General features: G+C 47.9%; 1 protein-coding gene and 1 pseudogene across 1 annotated transcript in view; one reads left to right on the forward strand and one right to left on the reverse strand.

Annotated features, from left to right (window-relative positions):
* Positions 1-11283, forward strand: part of LOC129352133 (GATOR complex protein WDR59-like) — an 18934-nt gene extending 7651 nt beyond the window's left edge. The window contains 8 exon segments of the mRNA XM_055021001.1: positions 9003-9136; positions 9347-9428; positions 9539-9859; positions 9938-10016; positions 10197-10317; positions 10805-10947; positions 11012-11047; positions 11050-11283. Coding sequence (XP_054876976.1) covers positions 9003-9136; positions 9347-9428; positions 9539-9859; positions 9938-10016; positions 10197-10317; positions 10805-10947; positions 11012-11047; positions 11050-11246 — 1113 coding nt within the window. The 3' untranslated portion in view covers positions 11247-11283.
* A 474-nt stretch (positions 11284-11757) lies between these two features.
* LOC129352189 (WD repeat-containing protein 88-like) lies at positions 11758-19020 on the reverse strand (annotated as a pseudogene).
* Positions 19021-22846: the final 3826 nt, after the last annotated feature.

Here is a 22846-nt window from a genome sequence, read left to right on the forward strand (position 1 = left end):
GCTGCCTCCTCCAGGTTCAGGTTCTGGATCTGGACAGAACCTTCAGCTCTTGGTTCTGGTGTCTCGGTACCAAACTTCATGGTTGAACGTCAAACCTGACAGGTATGAATACTTTTGGGCAAGGCCGATCAATACGTCGATCAGGTTTTGCGTCTCTGCAGCAGGTGACAAACTGAAGGCCAACAGGAAGCTGAGAGCAGAACTTCCTGTTCTGACAGGCTTATCAAAATATTCACTAAGATCCTAAACATTTGTAGCTTCATTAAGGAATCATAAAAAAACATGTTAAAATGAATATTGTCAGTAATTATTGTTAAGATCAGTCGCCGCTGAGTTCATGAGAGGCTCATTAATAATCAATACATATCAAGCCTGGAAACCTGATGCTAATGCTAATGCTAAACGGACTGAATGTTTTCACCTAATCTCTGCTCAGCTTGCGGTTACCACGGCAACGGCTGTGCTTAACGACGAAGTGAGACGGAGAGTAAAAGGTGGTTCAGGTTGATCACCTGTTCAGGTTGTTTCACCTTATGGACCTTTGCTGACCTTTGTTGACCTTTGTTGACCTTTGCTGTGGTTCATCACAGAGTTTCTGAACGATGAATAAACGATAAACTTGGACTGATGACGTCGTTCGTTTGCAGGAAACGTGTCACAACAAACATCAATAGGACAAATATATTGATTAGGTTTTAACAAATGGTTTCTGCCACCATGATTATGTGAAAGGAAATGATTTAATCCCGGATTCAGAAGATTTGCCTTTAACAGAGCTCTTTGGTTCCTCCTATCAGTCTGCAGTTTCTCATACTGAGGTCAAAGTTCAGATCCACCAGAACTGACTTACACCTGCTGACCTCAGGTTTCCAACCAGCTTTTGACTGAGAAACCAGTAACCTCCTGAAACCAGTAACCTACTGAAACCAGTAACCTGCTGAAACCAGTAACCTACTGAAAAGTAACCTACTGAAACCAGTAACCTGTTGAAACCAGTGACCTGCTGAAACCAGTAACCTACTGAAACCAGTAACCTACTGAAACCAGTAACCTGCTGAAACCAGTAACCTGTTGAAACCAGTAACCTACTGAAACCAGTAACCTACTGAAACCAGTAACCTACTGAAACAGTAACCTACTGAAACCAGTAACCTGAAAACCAGTAACCTACTGAAAACAAACTACTGAAAAACCTAAAAGTAACTTAAAACTAAAAAACCTAAAACCATAACTGAAACCATAACCTGTTGAAACGAAACCAGTAACCTGTTGAAACCAGTAACCTGCTGAAACCAGTAAGCTACTGAAACCAGTAACCTGCTGAAACCAGTAACCTATGAAACCAGTAACCTGCTGAAACCAGTAACCTACTGAAACCAGTAACCTGCTGAAACCAGTAACCTCCTGAAACCAGTAACCTACTGAAACCAGTAACCTGTTGAAACCAGTAAGCTACTGAAACCAGTAACCTGCTGAAACCAGTAACCTATTGAAACCAGTAACCTGCTGAAACCAGTAACCTCCTGAAACCAGTAACCTACTGAAACCAGTAAACTGCTGAAACCAGTAACCTACTGAAACCAGTAACCTGTTGAAACCAGTAAGCTACTGAAACCAGTAACCTGTTGAAACCAGTAAGCTACTGAAACCAGTAACCTGCTGAAACCAGTAACCTACTGAAACCAGTAACCTGCTGAAACCAGTAACCTACTGAAACCAGTAACCTGCTGAAACCAGTAACCTACTGAAAACAGTAACCTACTGAAACCAGTAACCTGTTGAAACCAGTGACCTGCTGAAACCAGTAACCTACTGAAACCAGTAACCTACTGAAACCAGTAACCTGCTGAAACCAGTAACCTGTTGAAACCAGTAACCTACTGAAACCAGTAACCTACTGAAACCAGTAACCTCCTGAAACCAGTAACCTACTGAAACCAGTAACCTGCTGAAACCAGTAACCTACTGAAACCAGTAACCTACTGAAACCAGTAACCTGTTGAAACCAGTAACCTGCTGAAACCAGTAACCTACTGAAACCAGTAACCTACTGAAACCAACCTGCTGAAACCAGTAACCTGTTGAAACCAGTAACCTGCTGAAACCAGTAAGCTACTGAAACCAGTAACCTGCTGAAACCAGTAACCTATTGAAACCAGTAACCTGCTGAAACCAGTAACCTCCTGAAACCAGTAACCTGCTGAAACCAGTAACCTATTGAAACCAGTAACCTGCTGAAACCAGTAACCTACTGAAACCAGTAACCTGCTGAAACCAGTAACCTCCTGAAACCAGTAACCTACTGAAACCAGTAACCTGTTGAAACCAGTAAGCTACTGAAACCAGTAACCTGCTGAAACCAGTAACCTGCTGAAACCAGTAACCTATTGAAACCAGTAACCTGCTGAAACCAGTAACCTCCTGAAACCAGTAACCTACTGAAACCAGTAAACTGCTGAAACCAGTAACCTACTGAAACCAGTAACCTGTTGAAACCAGTAAGCTACTGAAACCAGTAACCTGTTGAAACCAGTAACTGAAACCAGTAACCTGCTGAAACCAGTAAGCTACTGATACCAGTAACCTGCTGAAACCAGTAACCTACTGAAACCAGTAACCTGCTGAAACCAGTAACCTACTGAAACCAGTAACCTGTGAAACCAGTAAGCTACTGAAACCAGTAACCTGCTGAAACCAGTAACCTACTGAAACCAGTAACCTGCTGAAACCAGTAACCTGCTGAAACCAGTAACCTATTGAAACCAGTAACCTGCTGAAACCAGTAACCTCCTGAAACCAGTAACCTGCTGAAACCAGTAACCTATTGAAACCAGTAACCTGCTGAAACCAGTAACCTACTGAAACCAGTAACCTCCTGAAACCAGTAACCTACTGAAACCAGTAACCTGTTGAAACCAGTAACCTACTGAAACCAGTAACCTGCTGAAACCAGTAACCTGCTGAAACCAGTAACCTATTGAAACCAGTAACCTGCTGAAACCAGTAACCTCCTGAAACCAGTAACCTACTGAAACCAGTAACCTGTTGAAACCAGTAAGCTACTGAAACCAGTAACCTTGAAACCAGTAAGCTACTGAAACCAGTAACCTGTTGAAACCAGTAAGCTACTGAAACCAGTAACCTGCTGAAACCAGTAAGCTACTGAAACCAGTAACCTGCTGAAACCAGTAAGCTACTGAAACCAGTAACCTGCTGAAACCAGTAAGCTACTGAAACCAGTAACCTGTGAAACCAGTAAGCTACTGAAACCAGTAACCTGTTGAATCCAGTAAGCTACTGAAACCAGTAACCTGCTGAAACCAGTAAGCTACTGAAACCAGTAACCTGCTGAAACCAGTAACCTACTGAAACCAGTAACCTGCTGAAACCAGTAACCTACTGAAACCAGTAACCTGTTGAAACCAGTAAACTACTGAAACCAGTAACCTGCTGAAACCAGTAACCTACTGAAACCAGTAACCTGCTGAAACCAGTAACCTATTGAAACCAGTAACCTATTGAAACCAGTAACCTACTGAAACCAGTAACCTGTTGAAACCAGTAACCTGCTGAAACCAGTAACCTACTGAAACCAGTAACCTGCTGAAACCAGTAACCTACTGAAACCAGTAACCTATTGAAACCAGTAACCTGCTGAAACCAGTAACCTATTGAAACCAGTAACTTATTGAAACCAGTAACCTACTGAAACCAGTAACCTGTTGAAACCAGTAACCTGCTGAAACCAGTAACCTACTGAAACCAGTAACCTACTGAAACCAGTAACCTGCTGAAACCAGTAACCTATTGAAACCAGTAACCTACTGAAACCAGTAACCTACTGAAACCAGTAACCTGTTGAAACCAGTAAGCTACTGAAACCAGTAACCTACTGAAACCAGTAACCTACTGAAACCAGTAACTTGAAACCAGTAAGCTACTGAAACCAGTAACCTGCTGAAACCAGTAACCTGTTGAAACCAGTAACCTACTGAAACCAGTAACCTACTGAAACCAGTAACCTATTGAAACCAGTAACCTGCTGAAACCAGTAACCTACTGAAACCAGTAACCTGCTGAAACCAGTAACCTGTTGAAACCAGTAACCTGCTGAAACCAGTAACCTACTGAAACCAGTAACCTACTGAAACCAGTAACCTGTTGAAACCAGTAAGCTACTGAAACCAGTAACCTGCTGAAACCAGTAACCTGCTGAAACCAGTAACCTATTGAAACCAGTAACCTGCTGAAACCAGTAACCTCCTGAAACCAGTAACCTACTGAAACCAGTAAACTGCTGAAACCAGTAAGCGACTGAAACCAGTAACCTGCTGAAACCAGTAACCTACTGAAACCAGTAACCTGCTGAAACCAGTAACCTGCTGAAACCAGTAACCTCCTGAAACCAGTAACCTACTGAAACCAGTAACCTGCTGAAACCAGTAACCTACTGAAACCAGTAACCTGTTGAAACCAGTAACCTACTGAAACCAGTAACCTGCTGAAACCAGTAACCTATTGAAACCAGTAACCTATTGAAACCAGTAACCTACTGAAACCAGTAACCTACTGAAACCAGTAACCTATTGAAACCAGTAACCTGCTGAAACCAGTAACCTATTGAAACCAGTAACTTATTGAAACCAGTAACCTATTGAAACCAGTAACCTGTTGAAACCAGTAACCTATTGAAACCAGTAACCTGCTGAAACCAGTAACCTACTGAAACCAGTAACCTGCTGAAACCAGTAACCTACTGAAACCAGTAACCTACTGAAACCAGTAACTTATTGAAACCAGTAACCTGCTGAAACCAGTAACCTACTGAAACCAGTAACCTGCTGAAACCAGTAACCTGCTGAAACCAGTAACCTACTGAAACCAGTAACCTACTGAAACCAGTAACCTGCTGAAACCAGTAACCTACTGAAACCAGTAACCTGCTGAAACCAGTAACCTATTGAAACCAGTAACCTGCTGAAACCAGTAACCTACTGAAACCAGTAACCTGTTGAAACCAGTAACCTGCTGAAACCAGTAACCTACTGAAACCAGTAACCTGCTGAAACCAGTAACCTGTTGAAACCAGTAACCTACTGAAACCAGTAACCTGCTGAAACCAGTAACCTGCTGAAACCAGTAACCTACTGAAACCAGTAACCTGTTGAAACCAGTAACCTGCTGAAACCAGTAACCTGTTGAAACCAGTAACCTACTGAAACCAGTAACCTACTGAAACCAGTAACCTGCTGAAACCAGTAACCTACTGAAACCAGTAACCTACTGAAACCACTAACCTGCTGAAACCAGTAACCTACTGAAACCAGTAACCTGTTGAAACCAGTAACCTACTGAAACCAGTAACCTACTGAAACCAGTAACCTGCTGAAACCAGTAACCTGCTGAAACCAGTAACCTACTGAAACTAGTAACCTGCTGAAACCAGTAACCTACTGAAACCAGTAACCTATTGAAACCATTAACCTGCTGAAACCAGTAACCTACTGAAACCAGTAACCTGCTGAAACCAGTAACCTGTTGAAACCAGTAACCTACTGAAACCAGTAACCTATTGAAACCAGTAACCTGCTGAAACCAGTAACCTACTGAAACCAGTAACCTATTGAAACCAGTAACCTGCTGAAACCAGTAACCTACTGAAACCAGTAACCTGCTGAAACCAGTAACCTGTTGAAACCAGTAACCTATTGAAACTTATTGAAACCAGTAACCTATTGAAACCAGTAACCTACTGAAACCAGTAACCTATTGAAACCAGTAACCTACTGAAACCAGTAACCTATTGAAACCAGTAACCTGCTGAAACCAGTAACCTGCTGAAACCAGTAACCTGCTGAAACCAGTAACCTACTGAAACCAGTAACCTGTTGAAACCAGTAACCTACTGAAACCAGTAACCTATTGAAACCAGTAACCTGCTGAAACCAGTAACCTATTGAACCACTAACCTACTGAAACCAATAACCTATTGAAACCAGTAACTACTGAAACCAGTAACCTGCTGAAACCAGTAACCTACTGAAACCAGTAACTTGTTGAAACCAGTAAGCTACTGAAACCAGTAACCTGCTGAAACCAGTAACCTGTTGAAACCAGTAACCTACTGAAACCAGTAACCTACTGAAACCAGTAACCTATTGAAACCAGTAACCTACTGAAACCAATAACCTATTGAAACCAGTAACCTGCTGAAACCAGTAACCTGTTGAAACCAGTAACCTACTGAAACCAGTAACCTATTGAAACCAGTAACCTGCTGAAACCAGTAACCTATTGAAACCAGTAACCTGCTGAAACCAGTAACCTACTGAAACCAGTAACCTGTTGAAACCAGTAACCTGCTGAAACCAGTAACCTGTTGAAACCAGTAACCTACTGAAACCAGTAACTGTTGAAACCAGTAACCTGTTGAAACCAGTAACCTACTGAAACCAGTAACCTGCTGAAACCAGTAACCTACTGAAACCAGTAACCTGCTGAAACCAGTAACCTGTTGAAACCAGTAACCTACTGAAACCACTAACCTGCTGAAACCAGTAACCTACTGAAACCAGTAACCTGTTGAAACCAGTAACCTACTGAAACCAGTAACCTACTGAAACCAGTAACCTGCTGAAACCAGTAACCTGCTGAAACCAGTAACCTACTGAAACCAGTAACCTGCTGAAACCAGTAACCTACTGAAACCAGTAACCTATTGAAACCATTAACCTGCTGAAACCAGTAACCTACTGAAACCAGTAACCTGCTGAAACCAGTAACCTGTTGAACCAGTAACCTACTGAAACCAGTAACCTATTGAAACCAGTAACCTGCTGAAACCAGTAACCTACTGAAACCAGTAACCTATTGAAACCAGTAACCTGTTGAAACCAGTAACCTACTGAAACCAGTAAACCTATTGAAACCAGTAACCTGCTGAAACCAGTAACCTGCTGAAACCAGTAACCTGTTGAAACCAGTAACCTATTGAAACTTATTGAAACCAGTAACCTATTGAAACCAGTAACCTACTGAAACCAGTAACCTATTGAAACCAGTAACCTACTGAAACCAGTAACCTATTGAAACCAGTAACCTGCTGAAACCAGTAACCTGCTGAAACCAGTAACCTGCTGAAACCAGTAACCTACTGAAACCAGTAACCTGTTGAAACCAGTAACCTACTGAAACCAGTAACCTATTGAAACCAGTAACCTGCTGAAACCAGTAACCTACTGAAACCAGTAACCTATTGAAACCACTAACCTACTGAAACCAATAACCTATTGAAACCAGTAAGCTACTGAAACCAGTAACCTGCTGAAACCAGTAACCTACTGAAACCAGTAACTTGTTGAAACCAGTAAGCTACTGAAACCAGTAACCTGCTGAAACCAGTAACCTGTTGAAACCAGTAACCTACTGAAACCAGTAACCTACTGAAACCAGTAACCTATTGAAACCAGTAACCTACTGAAACCAATAACCTATTGAAACCAGTAACCTGCTGAAACCAGTAACCTGTTGAAACCAGTAACCTACTGAAACCAGTAACCTATTGAAACCAGTAACCTGCTGAAACCAGTAACCTATTGAAACCAGTAACCTGCTGAAACCAGTAACCTACTGAAACCAGTAACCTGTTGAAACCAGTAACCTGCTGAAACCAGTAACAACCAGTAACCTACTGAAACCAGTAACCTGTTGAAACCAGTAACCTGCTGAAACCAGTAACCTACTGAAACCAGTAACCTGCTGAAACCAGTAACCTGTTGAAACCAGTAACCTGTTGAAACCAGTAACCTACTGAAACCAGTAACCTGCTCCCTGCATCAGGTTTTCTATCATTTCTGATAGAACTGATGGATATTGTATAGAAATGATCAACATGGTTTCATATCCAGTTCTGTGTCTTGGTGTTGTGAGGCGGATCTCAGCGGCTGCTGGGAGAACAACTGGATGTTGGTGCCGGACGGTTTGGGCTCTGCTGCTTTTGGGCTTACCTGGATTTATTCTACTGGTTTATGGTTCTGACCTATTTCCTCGGAGCGTAACGCTTCCCCTGCCATTCCTGAAGGTGGCGCCGGTGTTCCTCCGGAACCGGTCCACCAAAGTGCAGAGTGGGACCGGTCAGCAAGCTCCGCCCACAGCTGCTGCTGGCAGATCCAGGATTCTGGTTCTGACTGGACCCTGGTTCTGTCCTCCAGTCTGGACGGTCAGGAAGAGGCAGAGCTTTCTTGACTGGGAACCAGTAGCTGTTGGACTGTTTCCAGTTGAAACAAGAAGAAACCATCAAACTGGACCAAAAGGCGATTTCCACTGGCAAGTCTCTCTCTGACCGGTGACTGTGTGGTCCGGTTCTGATCAAAGCTCAGTTCTGATGGACTCAAATAAACCCAGATATTTAATTTTGTCTGGTAGAAATTCATTTCTGGGTTGGGGTTAAGCACAGCCCACATAAGGCTGTCGCAGGTTCGATTCCCGCCCTGTTGATCTTTGCCTCTCATCACCAGCTTTCAAATAAAGGAGCCAAAAACATTTCATTTCTGGCCCAAACATAAGCTCTTTTCCCTCTGAGCTGAGCAGAACCGACCCGGGGTTCTGGACTGGGTGTTCTTGGTCCGTTTTGAACACATAAGCTAAGCTAACTCAGTGCCTCCTGTCTGCTGTCCTTACTAACCTTTGACCTGTCCAGGTGAGTTGCGTCTCACCTGCTATGAAGTAATTTGGCTCCTAAAGCTGACGAGATGTTCACACTGAGATCGGCAGAACCAGCAGCCTGCACCTGCTGGTGAATCGGGTCCAGACTACGCGGTTCTGCTAGACCATCCGTGCAGCTGAGGTCCACTTACTGGATCCAGAGATCCTGCGGTGGTTCCGGTGGTCCGGACACTCGGTGTGAACAGCCTCTGCTGTGATCCTGAAGCTGTTTAATCAGCTGCTGTTTTGTCTCCTCGGCCGGCCGTCCCCGTCCTCCTGTCTGTCCGTGTCTCCGTCAGAAATCGCGGCGCTTCAAGACGAAGCGGGAAGGAGCGGAGTACAGCAGCCGGCCCACCAAGCTGGCCGGGAAGGTCATCATCCAGGAGATCTCCTGCCTGCTGCCTGTGCACAAGGCTCTGGGAGAGAGCTACATGTGAGTCCCTTCGTCCTCACATGTCCCCCAGAGACACTGTCCCCAGACCCGAACCAGCTGTCTCCATCCTCTGGATACAAAGCCAAGCGTCCGCCTCACAGAACCCCTGCAGGATGGGGGCATGCGGTTGCATCTGCTGAGCGACGGTCTGGATGAAAGACGAAGGCGTCATCGCGCCGTCCAACCTGAACATCTGTTTGTCTTCCTCAGTCTGAACATGAACGACATTCAGGAAACCTGTCAGAAGAACGCAGCAGCAGCACTTGCAGTGGGACGCAGAGACCTGGCCAAGGTGAGCGTGAATCCATCTCCTCCCAGGTTCTCAGAAGTTTTCACACGGCCTGAACGTCTCCAGTGTCCTGGTGGTCCACAACCTTCCCCCTCCCTGCCTGTGCTGTGCAGGTTTGGGCTCTGGCGTCCGCCGCCACCAGTCAGGACCTGAGTCCAGATTCTGACCCGGACACAGAGACGCCCTGGGCCAGACACCCGTTTGGGCGCCACCTGCTGGAGACGCTGTGAGTTTGCAGAAGGTGATCATATGTTGGTGTGGAGGAATGTAAACGCTGAGCTGTTTCTATTATAACCCATCAGTTGGATCACTACAGTCAGATGAGCGACGTCCAGACTCTGGCCATGCTCTGCAGCGTGTTCAGGGCTCAGGCTCCGCCCCCTGACTGCTACTCTCTGTACGGACACCCCGGCTCCCGCCTCCACTCCCGATATGTAAGTCAGCGTGTGGTTGGAGCGCCCCCTGCTGCTGAGCCTGGAGCAGATTCAGTGATGTTCCTTCTCTGTGTTCAGCCCAGCTACACCTCCAGCTCCGTGACATCCGGCTCCTGTTCCAGCACCTCCGACTCCATCACAGCCACCTGGACCACAGGTGAGCCTCCACAGCTCCCCCTACAGGCCACCCCAACCTCCACAGCTCCCCCTACAGGCCACCCCAACCTCCACAGCTCCCCTACAGGCCACCCCAACCTCCACAGCTCCCCCTACAGGCCACCCCAACCTCCACAGCTCCCCCTACAGGCCGCTCCAACCCTTTTTGTCTGTGTTTCAGTCAGAGACCCCGAGCATCCCGCCCCCTGGGGGGAGTCTTCTCCTGATGACTATCGCTATGGCAGCCAGAGCTACACAGACCCTCGGGAGCGAGAGCGGGAGCTGCACGACATGAACAAGAGGTGGGTTTGCTCCTCGGCTCTGAATCAAGGCTTCAGTCTTCCTTTGGACCGCTTAGCAGATCAGGTGTTGCATCATTTTCTGTGACCACAGGAGGCGATGGTGAGCAAGTACGTCTTGAAAACGTACTTCCATGTTACAGATTACGTCATAATCAGAGTGAATTTGGCTATTTGAGGGATACATATTATAAATACACCCAGATTGCAGTGCTAAGGTGATAGAAATGTTGGTTCTACAGGTGTCAGAGGTCAAAGATTATTCTGGCCAGAATAATTTGCGACCCGTGTGATGTCGGTTATTTGAGGGTTAAAAGTCAGACGTAACGGACAAAATGGCGGCAGAAACAACAGCCGAGGCTGAACACTGACGATGTGATCTCCGTCAGTGTTCAGCCTCAAGACGTAGTTGCACGCCAACGCCCCTCGCGGTCACAGCTGTTCCAGCCAGAGCTGTTGTTGCGGTGATGTCACTTCCTGTTCCTGCCAGGCTGCTGGACCCGGCCAACACGCTGCAGTTCGACGACTTCAAGAAGAGCTACGGTGAAATCCTGTACCGCTGGGGTCTGGGCGACAAGCGGGCCGACGTCCTCAAGTTCACGGCCGGCCCGCCAGAACCTCACAAAGGCATCGGTACGTTTCCTTCAGCGGTCCGGCCGGGTCGGGTTCTGGTTCTGACGGGTCCGTTTCCCTGCAGAGTTCGGGCTGTACTGCTGCCACTGCCGCAGCCAGGCGCGCGGACGCAGTGCGCCGTGTGCAAGCGGCTGACCTTCCAGTGCGCCGTGTGCCACGTCGCCGTGCGCGGCTCCTCCAACTTCTGCCTGAGCTGCGGCCACGGCGGCCATACCGGACACATGATGGACTGGTTCCGGCGCCAGGACGAGTGTCCGGCCGGCTGCGGCTGCCGCTGCCTGCTGCAGAGCACCTTCTGATGCCGCCGCCTGCTCAATAAAACCCACAAATATCTCAGCCGCTGTCGTCTCTACTTCCTGTTCATGTCGCTGCTGCTTTCAGATCTTTATTCCAAATATTTCACTGATCAGTTCCATAAAAAGAAACTAAGGAAGGCAGTCAGATTAGAATGTTCAATGTTTCCTGGTGATGGTAGATTTATTGGCCCAAATCAGAGAGAAAATAGACAAAGTTCAACCACAGCCAGTCTGCAGACTGACATAATCTGCACACTGACATAATCTGCAGACTGACAATCTCACTGAACAAAGCGGAAGCCGCTGCAATGAAGGAAACTCTGACCCAGAGCATCATCGTTTCCTGTTTCCAATCATGAGATGCTGCCATCTGATTGGTTGGGCAGCAGAGTGTTTCCTGCAGACCAATCACACGGACCGGTCCAGAGGGAGCCCCGCCCCCAATCCTGACAATGAATGCATATTTACCTTGTTGAAGGATTTTGTTTTTTTGTTTTTTCACTTCCACCTCAGATTAAAAAACTAACCAAAAATGATGCAATTTAGAAAAAAAATTCAAATTTAAACCTGAAAAGAACAGCAGGTCAAAGGTCAAATATCAGAGAGAAAGTGTTCACTGGGTCATGTGACACAGAATCTGTGATCAGAGGAGCGGTTCCATCCGAAGATCTCGTACGCAGCAAACGGGGGATGCTCACTCTGCTCCTGTTCCTGAGCTCATCAGGCGTCACTGCGCTCTCCACCAATCAGAGGAGACGGGCAGGGAGACAGCGGCGGCTGGAGGCGGGACGTGGGCGGAGCTTTGAGGCGGCAGAAGACGCAACTCGTCAGCAGGTCAGAGGTCAGCAGTCTGGACACCGGGAACGGCCTTCCACACTCTTCACACTGCAGAGAGCGAGAGCGTCGTCATGGCAACCAGAGAAGAGCATGTTCATCAACATGGTCGCCAGAACCGGGTCGCCAGAACCGGGTCGCCAGAACCGGGTCGCCAGAACCGGGTCGCCAGAACCGGGTCGCCAGAAAACGTCCACACCTTCAGGATCTGGACCCCGGTTCCCTCTCCGCTTTTGATCTGCATCACCTCGGGGATCTGCTCCACGTTCTGCACGTCCCACAGCCGGACGCTGCCGTCCTGCACGTCAAAGGTCAAAGGTTAACGCGCAGCCAAGCCGGAGGACGGCCTGAAGCACAGCTGTCAAACTCCAGTCCTGCAGGTTTTAGATGAGCCGCATGTACAAAAACACTGGAATGAAACGGCTTCATCACCTCCTCCAGTGTGGATCAGATCTCCACAGCCTATGACCTCATTATTCTCAGGTGATGCAGAATAATGAGTCATAGGTCAGCAGTCTCATCTAAAGGCTCCTCTAAAGGTTGAAGGGCCTCCAGTGGCCCCCGGGACTGGAGTTTGACACCCTGCACTAAAGTATTTACACCCTTTCAGAAGAAGGGGCGCCACTGAGCGCAAACTCAAAGACATGCCACTTTTCAGATTGTTAAAAACCATGTTTCACTTCTCAGCTCTGCTCTGCCTCCTGCTGGTTAAAACAAATACTGCAGGCTGAGGAAATGTGAATACTTCCTAAAAGTCCAGTTTGTCTTTAAGAAACAGGAAGTCAACCTTGGAAGAAGACACAAGCAGCTTCCTGTCAGCGCTGAGAGACACGTCCGTCACCCAATCAGAGTGGCCCTGGAAGTAAACACACATCAGCTGATTAACAGAAATCAGCTGATCTTCGTCTCCTCGGGAAACAAGCGGAGGGTTCTCCTCACCCTCAGAACCAGAGTCCGGCGGAGCGAGGACGGATCCACAGCGCCACGGTCCGGTCGTAGGAGCCGGACACCAACATGTCACCTGAGGACACGAGGGAGACAGGAAGGACCAGAACCAGGTTAGCAGAACCGGGCTGGTCCGTCATCAACCGAATGGTTTTAGTGGGACGTTCCCGTGCAACTCAGTGTTTCTGAAAATCATGTTGGAGGCACAAAAACTGTTTCAGAAGGAGCTGCAGATTCCTCTGGATGCAGGATTTAGTCTGAACCTCACTGTCCCTGAACGCCTCACTGAAAGCCTCACTGTCCCTGAACGCCTCACTGAACGCCTCACTGTCCCCGAACGCCTCACTGTCCCCGAACGCCTCACTGTCCCTGAACGCCTCACTGAACGCCTCACCGTCCCTGAACGCCTCACTGAACGCCTCACCGTCCCTGAACGCCTCACTGTCCCTGAACGCCTCACTGAACGCCTCACCGTCCCTGAACGCCTCACTGTCCCTGAACGCCTCACTGTCCCTGAACGCCTCACTGTCCCTGAACGCCTCGCTGTCCCCGAACGCCTCGCCGTCCCTGAACGCCTCACCGTCCCCGAACGCCTCACTGTCCCCGAACGCCTCACTGTCCCCGAACGCCTCACTGTCCCTGAACGCCTCACTGAACGCCTCACCGTCCCTGAACGCCTCACTGAACGCCTCACCGTCCCTGAACGCCTCACTGTCCCTGAACGCCTCACTGAACGCCTCACCGTCCCTGAACGCCTCACTGTCCCTGAACGCCTCACTGTCCCTGAACGCCTCACTGTTCCTGAACGCCTCGCTGTCCCGAACGCCTCGCCGTCCCTGAACGCCTCACCGTCCCCGAACGCCTCACTGTCCCTGAACGCCTCACTGAACGCCTCACCGTCCCTGAACGCCTCACTGAACGCCTCACCGTCCCTGAACGCCTCACTGTCCCTGAACGCCTCACTGAACGCCTCACCGTCCCTGAACGCCTCACCGTCCCTGAACGCCTCACTGTCCCTGAACGCCTCACTGTCCCTGAACGCCTCACTGAACGCCTCACCGTCCCTGAACGCCTCACTGTCCCTGAACGCCTCACTGTCCCTGAACGCCTCACTGTCCCTGAACGCCTCGCTGTCCCCGAACGCCTCGCCGTCCCTGAACGCCTCACCGTCCCGAACGCCTCACTGTCCCTGAACGCCTCACTGAACGGCTCACCGTCCCTGAACGCCTCACTGTCCCTGAACGCCTCACTGAACGCCTCACCGTCCCTGAACGCCTCACTGTCCCTGAACGCCTCACTGTCCCTGAACGCCTCACTGTCCCTGAACGCCTCACTGTCCCCGAACGCCTCGCCGTCCCTGAACGCCTCACCGTCAGCCGACAGCACGCAGCAGCTCACGCTGCCCTCATGGCCGCGCTCCAGCACGGCGCCACCTTGAGACCGGAATTCTCCCCCCTGCAGGTCCCAGAGCTTCAGCGTCCTATCCCATGATGCCGTGCACAGGAAGTGCCCGTTGCCGTTGAAGCAGCAGCTGGAAATCACGTTGCTATGGTTACTGAGGGAGAGAGCAAACAGATGATGAGACCTGGGGGTACTTTCTATCGCCATGGAAACCGTTGTCATTCTGCGAGGTTGTCCCTGTTGTTCCTCTCCACTGTCACCACATGCTTGTTCAGGATGAGTCAATGATAGAACTTTCTACTGAACAGGACCTGAGAGGTTCTGATGGAGAGAACGGACAACAGCGCCCCCTGGAGCACAGAGAGCTGCGCCGCGCCAACCTGCTGATGGACATGGTCGTCCTCTTAGCCTGAGCGTCCCACAGCTTGACGGTCCGGTCTGCGGACACCGACGCCACCCGCTGGTCCACAGGGTCGAAGCGGACCCGTGTGATGGTGGAGCGGTGGTGGTCTGCGGGGGGACAAGAGCGGCACGTGAACGTCTCACAGGGACGGGCGGAGTCCGGTGCGCCGAGACGCCGTCCTACTGTTGATGCGATGCAACATCTGGCCACCGGAGGTGCTGCAGATGAAGACAATTTCCTGAGGCTCGGCGGCGCAGGCCAGCAGCCGGCCGTCAGACGAGCAGCTGCAGGACGTCAGCAGGCCGTCCAACTGCGTCTCCCACTGGACAGACAGAGCGGAGACGGTCAGCAGGCCGTCCTCCCCGCAGGGGGCGGGAGGAGGACAGCAGGTACCAGGACACGTCCTGTCTCCAGGTCCCAGGCCACCATCTTCCTGTCCCAGGACACCGTCACCATCCTGACACACACACAGAGACACACAGAGACACACACAGAGACACACACACACACAGAGACACACAGAGACACACAGAGACACACACACACAGAGACACACACAGAGACACACACAGAGACACACACAGAGACACACAGAGAGACACACAGAGACACACAGAGACACACAGAGACACACACACAGAGACACACACACACAGAGACACACAGAGACACAAAGAGACACACACACAGAGACACACAGAGACACACAGAGACACAAAGAGACACACACACAGAGACACACAGAGACACACAGAGACACAAAGAGACACACAGAGACACACACACACAGAGACACACAGAGACACACAGAGACACACACAGAGACACACACACACAGAGACACACACACAGAGACACACAGAGACACACACACACAGAGACACACAGAGACACACACACAGAGACACACAGAGACACAGAGACACACACAGACACAGAGACACACACACAGAGACACACACAGAGACACACACACAGAGACACACACACAGAGACACACACAGAGACACACACACACAGAGACACACAGAGACACACAGAGACACACAGAGACACACACACAGAGACACACAGAGACACACACAGAGACACACACACACAGAGACACACAGAGACACACACAGAGACACACACACACAGAGACACACAGAGACACACAGAGACACACAGAGACACACACACAGAGACACACACACAGAGACACACACACAGAGACACACAGAGACACACACACAGAGACACACACACAGAGACACACAGAGACACACACACAGAGACACACACACAGAGACACACAGAGACACACAGAGACACACACACACAGAGACACACAGAGACACACAGAGACACACACACAGAGACACACACACAGAGACACACAGAGACACAAAGAGACACACACACAGAGACACACAGAGACACACAGAGACACACAGAGACACACACACACCTTAAGGTCAGTCTGTTGACCTGGATCAGTGTAAATTATCAGACTCCAGCTGTAGGTGGTGTGAGCCCAACCTGTTGCTGGTGGGGATCAGAGCACACTCAGTGATGGCTCTGCTGTGAACTCCAGCAAACAGCCTCAGAGGCCGGCCGCTCTCCGCGTCCTGCAGAGGTCGGAGGTCAGTGCAGAGCCACACAGCAAGAACCAGTGCAGAGCGGCAGTTTACCCAGAGGATGGCGCTGCCGTCCAATGAGCAGCTCAGGATGTTGCGGTCGCCGCAACAGAACCGGGCTGTGGTGACGTCATCACCGTGAGCATGCAGCACCTTCACTGGAACCTGCAGCACAGAACCAGTTCAGACTGGGAGAGCTGCAGCAGACCAGCTGATTTTTCTGGCTGCAGCATGATCAGCTGATCAGCTTCTTCTGTTGCTTCCTGGGGCGAGGCGGGGCAAAGCGGGGCGGGGCAAAACGGGCGGGGCAGAGTGGGGCGGGGCAGAGTGGGGCGTGGCAGAGTGGGGCGGGGCAAAGTGGGGCGGGGCAGAGTGGGGCGGGGCAGAGTGGGGGCGGGGCAAAGTGGGGTGGGGCAAAGTGGGGTGGGGCAAAGTGGGGTGGGGCAAAACGGGGCGGGGCAGAGTGGGGCGGGGCAAAGTGGGGCGGGGCAGAGTGGGGCGGGGCAGAGTGGGGCGGGGCAAAGTGGGGCGGGGCAGAGTGGGGCGGGGCAAAGTGGGGTGGGGCAAAGTGGGGTGGGGCAAAGTGGGGTGGGGCAAAGTGGGGCGGGGCAGAGTGGGGCGGGGCAGAGTGGGGCGGGGCAAAGTGGGGCGGGGCAGAGTGGGGCGGGGCAAAGTGGGGTGGGGCAAAGTGGGGCGGGGCAAAGTGGGGCGGGGCAAAGTGGGGCGGGGCAAAGTGGGGTGGGGCAAAGTGGGGTGGGGCAAAGTGGGGCGGGGCAGAGTGGGGCGGGGCAAAGTGGGGTGGGGCAAAGTGGGGTGGGGCAAAGTGGGGTGGGGCAAAGTGGGGCGGGGCAGAGTGGGGCGGGGCAAAGCGGGGTGGGGCAAAGTGGGGTGGGGCAAAGTGGGGTGGGCAAAGTGGGCGGGGCAAAGTGGGGCGGGGCAAAGTGGGCGGGCAAAGTGGGGTGGGGCAAAGTGGGGTGGGGCAAAGTGGGGCGGCAAAGTGGGGCGGGGCAAAGTGGGGCGGGGCAAAGTGGGGCGGGGCAAAGTGGGGTGGGGCAGAGCAGAGGGCCGGTCCAAGCCTCCATGGGGCTCTAAGCCAAATGTGGTTTTGGGCCCCTGGTTCTGCTAACTTGTGGAGCGGCTGCAAGCAGCAGTCCCATCATTAGATTATTCACACACCTGATAAACTGTATGTGGAAATAATGATTTCTACAGACTTTATTGTAAAAACAAATCAATTCATGGTGAAATTTTGTGTTTTTCATATTATAATGACAGAAATTATTACTAAAATCAATCAGCTCCACTGAGGGGCCCCACGGTGGCCCTAAACGGCTGATTAGTTTGCGTATGCCTTGGGCCGGCCCTGCCGGGGAACGCACTGATTTTTTCCTCCAGTATGAAACACATTTTCTGTTACACGAATAAAAGGTGAAATCTTTTCTTGAACCAGGAGTTAAATCATTTCTTTTGCTCTTTCAAAGTGAATATTTTGTTCAGAGATGACGTCACCTTAATGGACAGACTTTTGTTCACAGACCCAGAAAAAGCGACGCTGAATGTGTTAAGAAGTAAAAGAGGAATAACTTGATTTAGCTCGTTAATTCATTCCTCTTGTCCTAGGTTCTTGTGTCTGTATAAATGTGCAGGGAGAAAGAGCAATCATACGACGTCAGACTTTAGATATTCAGAGTTTTATCCAGAGAAAATCAATGCAAGAAGAATGTTACAATAAGCATCTCACCTAGATCATCAAAAGTCCAAGACATGACAAAACAGAAACAATGAACTGAGTAAAAAGGACAGAAACAGAAACAGAAACAAACAAAAGATGCATCTTTTGGGAAACTCTCACTCAGCACAAAGAGATTTGAACTCCTGCTGTAAAACAAACCATTTTATAATAATGTGTATTCTCCTCATTTAAATATATGCATTAGGAGGTGTGTGTTTTCCTTTGTGGGCCTTCCCATTGATTTTATTACCTCCTGCTAAAGAACCCAAAGGCAGATATATGGATCGTCCAACTGGGTCTCTGCCGTACCAGGCGTCTCCTGCAACTCTCCCTGAGCTAAATTTACTTCCTCTGTCTGTTTTAGTTTTCTGACTCAAATGTTTCCACAAGAAAGTAGTTTGTATTTTTAACCAAGCTTGCACAAAATGTAATGCTAAATAATGACTATAACTTTGGATCTAAGAAGTAACTAATTCAAAACATGCTTAAAGAAATATATTCTAATATAGATCAAATTATTTATAAAAAGTGTTAAGATCCTAGTGAACTTTTGAACCATGCTCAGGAATCTGTTCACTGCCTGGCAGACAGACTCTGTCTAAAGAGATTCTAGGCTGTTTTCTGTCAAATCCTCCCTAAGAATTTATATAAGTTCAGAGTCAGATTCAGTTGTTTTAGTTTGGATCTTTATCTAAATTTATCTTAAAGTAAAGATTAGCCTGTGTGCTATTGTGCTACTTTAAAATTCAATTTCAACAGTAGCTAAAGCTAAAGCTAACTGGTACAGGTAGGACTCACCTGAGGCTCTGCGCTCCAGTCTGCTCCTTCCTCCTCCTCCTCCTCCTCTTCCTCTTCCTCCTCCTCCTCTTCCTCCTCCTCTTCCTCCTCTTCCTCCTCCTCCTCCTCTTCCTCCTCCTCTTCCTCTTCCTCCTCCTCCTCTTCCTCTTCCTCCTCCTCCTCCTCCTCCTCCTCCTCCTCCTCCTCCTCCTCCTCCTGCAGGAGGCTCCTGCAGCTCCTCAGGCTCCATCTTCTGCCAACTTATTTCAAATAAAGCGAAACAAAAAAACGCTCAGCTGACGAAGCCGCTGGTTCGCCGTTGCCATAGCAACGTGTTTGAGACGGTGCGTTCAAGGACAAACTGTTCAAAAAGCTGAACACGTGGGATAAAAACGTTACATATAAAATACATTCTTAAAATGTTCCACATGTGCGTCACAGTGACGTGCGGTCAGGCTCTGACGTCATCAGGCCTGCTGCATGGCATTGTTTACATATAGACATTTCGCGCATGCGGACAACATTGAAGAGCGAAGACTTTTTTTTATTAATTACTTAACAATTATACAAATATATACAATCAGGCTTCAGGCACATATAACTAAAAGATCATAACAAAATAAAGAAGTGAAATAAATCAAATCATTCAGACATCAGAGATTACTGAACAAAAACAAAACAGCGAAAAGACAGAAAAAAGAATTTATTTTAGTTGTCAAATAAAGTCAGGTCGTTATGAGCGTCCAAAAGTTTCATTCCCTGCTTGTTTTCCATCAGTTTTAAGGTTCTGAAGCGTTTTTCCATCAGAAGGTTTTTAAAGGCTGAACAGTTTGGTTTTCTATTTACAGAGTGATGAAGAATTTGGCGAGGATCAGCAGGTGGTTCAGAACCAGGCCGGGTTTTGTCTTTGTGGGTCCAAATATTACATCCTCTGTTTTTAAGGGATGATGGAGGGAAAGTTTAGTTGAGATCCAGTCCTGAAAGTTTCTCCAAAATGATGCAGTTTGCACACAATAGAAAAAAGATGATCTGTTGTTTTCAATGTCAGTATTACAAAAGGTACACATTTAATGTCGAAGTTAAATCTTTGTCTTAAAAGTTTCCTGGATGGAAAAATGTTGTTGAGAATTTTAAAATGAACTTCTTCAGCTTTAGGGCTCAGATATTTAAGGTAATCAGTTCTCCACTTATTAACCTCAAAATCAGAAGATGAATTTAAAATGGAGTTTTTATTTGGTCGGACAGGAAATATAATATTAGTAAGATGCTGACGCATCCGTTTGTTAGAATGACTTTTGTCATTAAATCCAAACAGTTGAAGAGCTGGAAACTGAAGGTCAGCTGATTAATGTTTATATCTGACTGCAGAGGAAGGAGTTTAATACCATATGAAACTGAGTGCATGAGCAAACCAAGTTTATACAATAAGCAAAATTCATCATAAGACAACCAATCTCCACTGTCATTAAGAAAATGTCTTATGGACCAAATACCTTTTTCCATCCAGTGATCCAAATAGAGATTTATTTCTGTCTATTGTTCCAGTTGGGGGTTTGCTGAGGAGTAAAGCTGTTCATGTTCAGAAGTTTAAACCTGCTTATGAAAAGCCGATAACTTAACAGGAAGTCTGTTGACATCAAAGTCACATCTAAGAACAAAATCCATGCATCCAATTTTTTTAAACAAACCTTTGGGGAAACAAAACCAGACACTGATTCCATTCATTAAAAAGATTTTAACCAATTTACCTTTAAGACGGCGTTTAAACATTCAAAGTCAATAGCTTGTAAACCACCATCTTTAAAGTCTTGAACCATATTTGCTTTCTTTAACTAGTGGACTCGATTTTTCCAGCTGAAACTAAAGCTCAGCTGATTTATAGCTTTAATGTATTTGTTAGGTATGGCCATAGAATAATCTGGGTAAATGCACCGGCTCTGCGACTCCATTTGGTTAAATAGGTTCTCCCAACAGGGTCAGATATCTTTGCAGCCATCGATTTAACTGTGTTTTATTCTCTATGTTAACGGTTTCATTGAGTTTAACATCTTTAGTCATTAAAATACCAAGATATTTAACTGAAGATTTAATGGGAATATTATAAGCTTCCATCAGATCAGAGTCATGAATCGCCATCAGTTCACACTTCTGCAGATTTAAGGTTAATCCTGATGCTTTGGAGAAAATATTAATTAACTGGAGTACTTTAGGGGTTTGGTCTGGATTCTTCAATATCATTGTGGTGTCATCAGCTAGTTGACTAATTATGATTTGGTCATCTAAAACTTTCAGTTTCGGTATATTGGAGTTTTTATGAAAATACTCATCACTTCAACAGCCAAGATGAAGAGAACCGGGGAAATAATGAATGGAGAGACGTGGAGACGCACCGTGTGGCAGTGCAACTGAGCTCCTGGTATAAGCTTTTTATTATACTACAGAAACGTGTAAAACCTTGAAAATAAACTGATGTTCCAACACATCAAAGGCTTGTAGAAGTCTGGTGCAGTAAATCCTGCACCAGTCTGATGTTATCATGTCTCGATCTTTTGTTTCAGAAAGAACATCCTTAGGACCCGTCTTTAATCTGTTTGTATAGATATATAGATATAGAACAGTTTAACTATGACAAGCAACTTAAGAGATAAAAATCAATATTAAAATGAAGAACTGTGCTGACTTTTGTTTAACCCTATAATGGGAGGATGTAATAAACAGAATAATCTGTAGTCTCAGAAGGGAGATGAAGCTTTGATCACTGCGATGTGACCTCTGTAAAAGGTCACCTGACCCTGGGATCTGGTCTTGGTGATCTTAGGCCGCAGTTCTTCTCCTGCCAATCGGTCTTCCTTCATAAACTCTGGAGCAAAACGCAGACCTTGTTCTTTGCACACCAGAGCAAAAAGACTTTACTTTCACATACTATCCATAGCTGCGCTGCCACGGTAGAAAAACCCCATCAATTCATTGAAACTTGGACATATAGATATTCATTTAGTGCAGCACAGCATGGAAGCTCAACTCAAACCACCTTGCATCGGACAAGCTACACCGAGACTCGTGTCGTGCCGCTTCGCCTGTTCACTGTGTGGTTAGCTCCAAGGTTAGCTTCATGGCTAGCTCCAAGGTTAGCTTCATGGCTAGCTCCACGGTTAGCTTCATGGTTAACTCCATGGTTATCTCCAAGGCTAGCTCGCTGTTGCTGTCTCTTCCTCTGCAGTGTGGAGTCTCAGTGTGTGGGATCATGAGCGCCCCCTGCCATTCGGCCAGAGAACTGCCTGCCTCACCTCCAGTCTGTTCCCTGGTTTCTGATCCAGAGCTGAGCACGAAACACGTTGCACACACAGTTGGTGGCAACAAACACTGGATATTACATATACGAGCTAAATGATGGAAAATCAGTTCATACATTAAATGTTTTTTAGCCATTTTATTGTCGACGGTCAGACAGGAAGAACCTGCTGCCATAGACTGGCAGCCAGTGCAGGTAGTGAGACGGTGATCCGTCCAGAGGCTCGGCTCACTACTAACTCACCTTCCCAACATTTGAACGGAAAAATGCGAAAATCCACGACTTTGAAGAAAAAAATAACCTAAATTCATTAAGCTAAATGAAAAAACCTGTTCACGGTACAAAACACAGAATGAAAGTAGCAATATAAATCATCTTCCTAGTCTCACCTCCATGATGAGGTGAGACTGCCTCACGGCCTCCCCTGACCGCACGTCACTGGTGTGTCATATATTTTTATATACATTTTATTGTATATTTGTATATATGTGTTTATATTTTTTGCTTTCTACAGGTTCTTCCGGCCTTCAGCTCTTCCTCCTCCTCTTCCTCCCTCCGGGAACTGGAACTCCTCGACTTGATGGAGAAATGTTTGACCCA

Source organism: Poeciliopsis prolifica, unplaced genomic scaffold (genome assembly GCF_027474105.1).
Source record: "Poeciliopsis prolifica strain line A6 unplaced genomic scaffold, Auburn_PproV2 SCAFFOLD073, whole genome shotgun sequence".
In the NCBI taxonomy this organism is placed as follows: domain Eukaryota; kingdom Metazoa; phylum Chordata; class Actinopteri; order Cyprinodontiformes; family Poeciliidae; genus Poeciliopsis; species Poeciliopsis prolifica.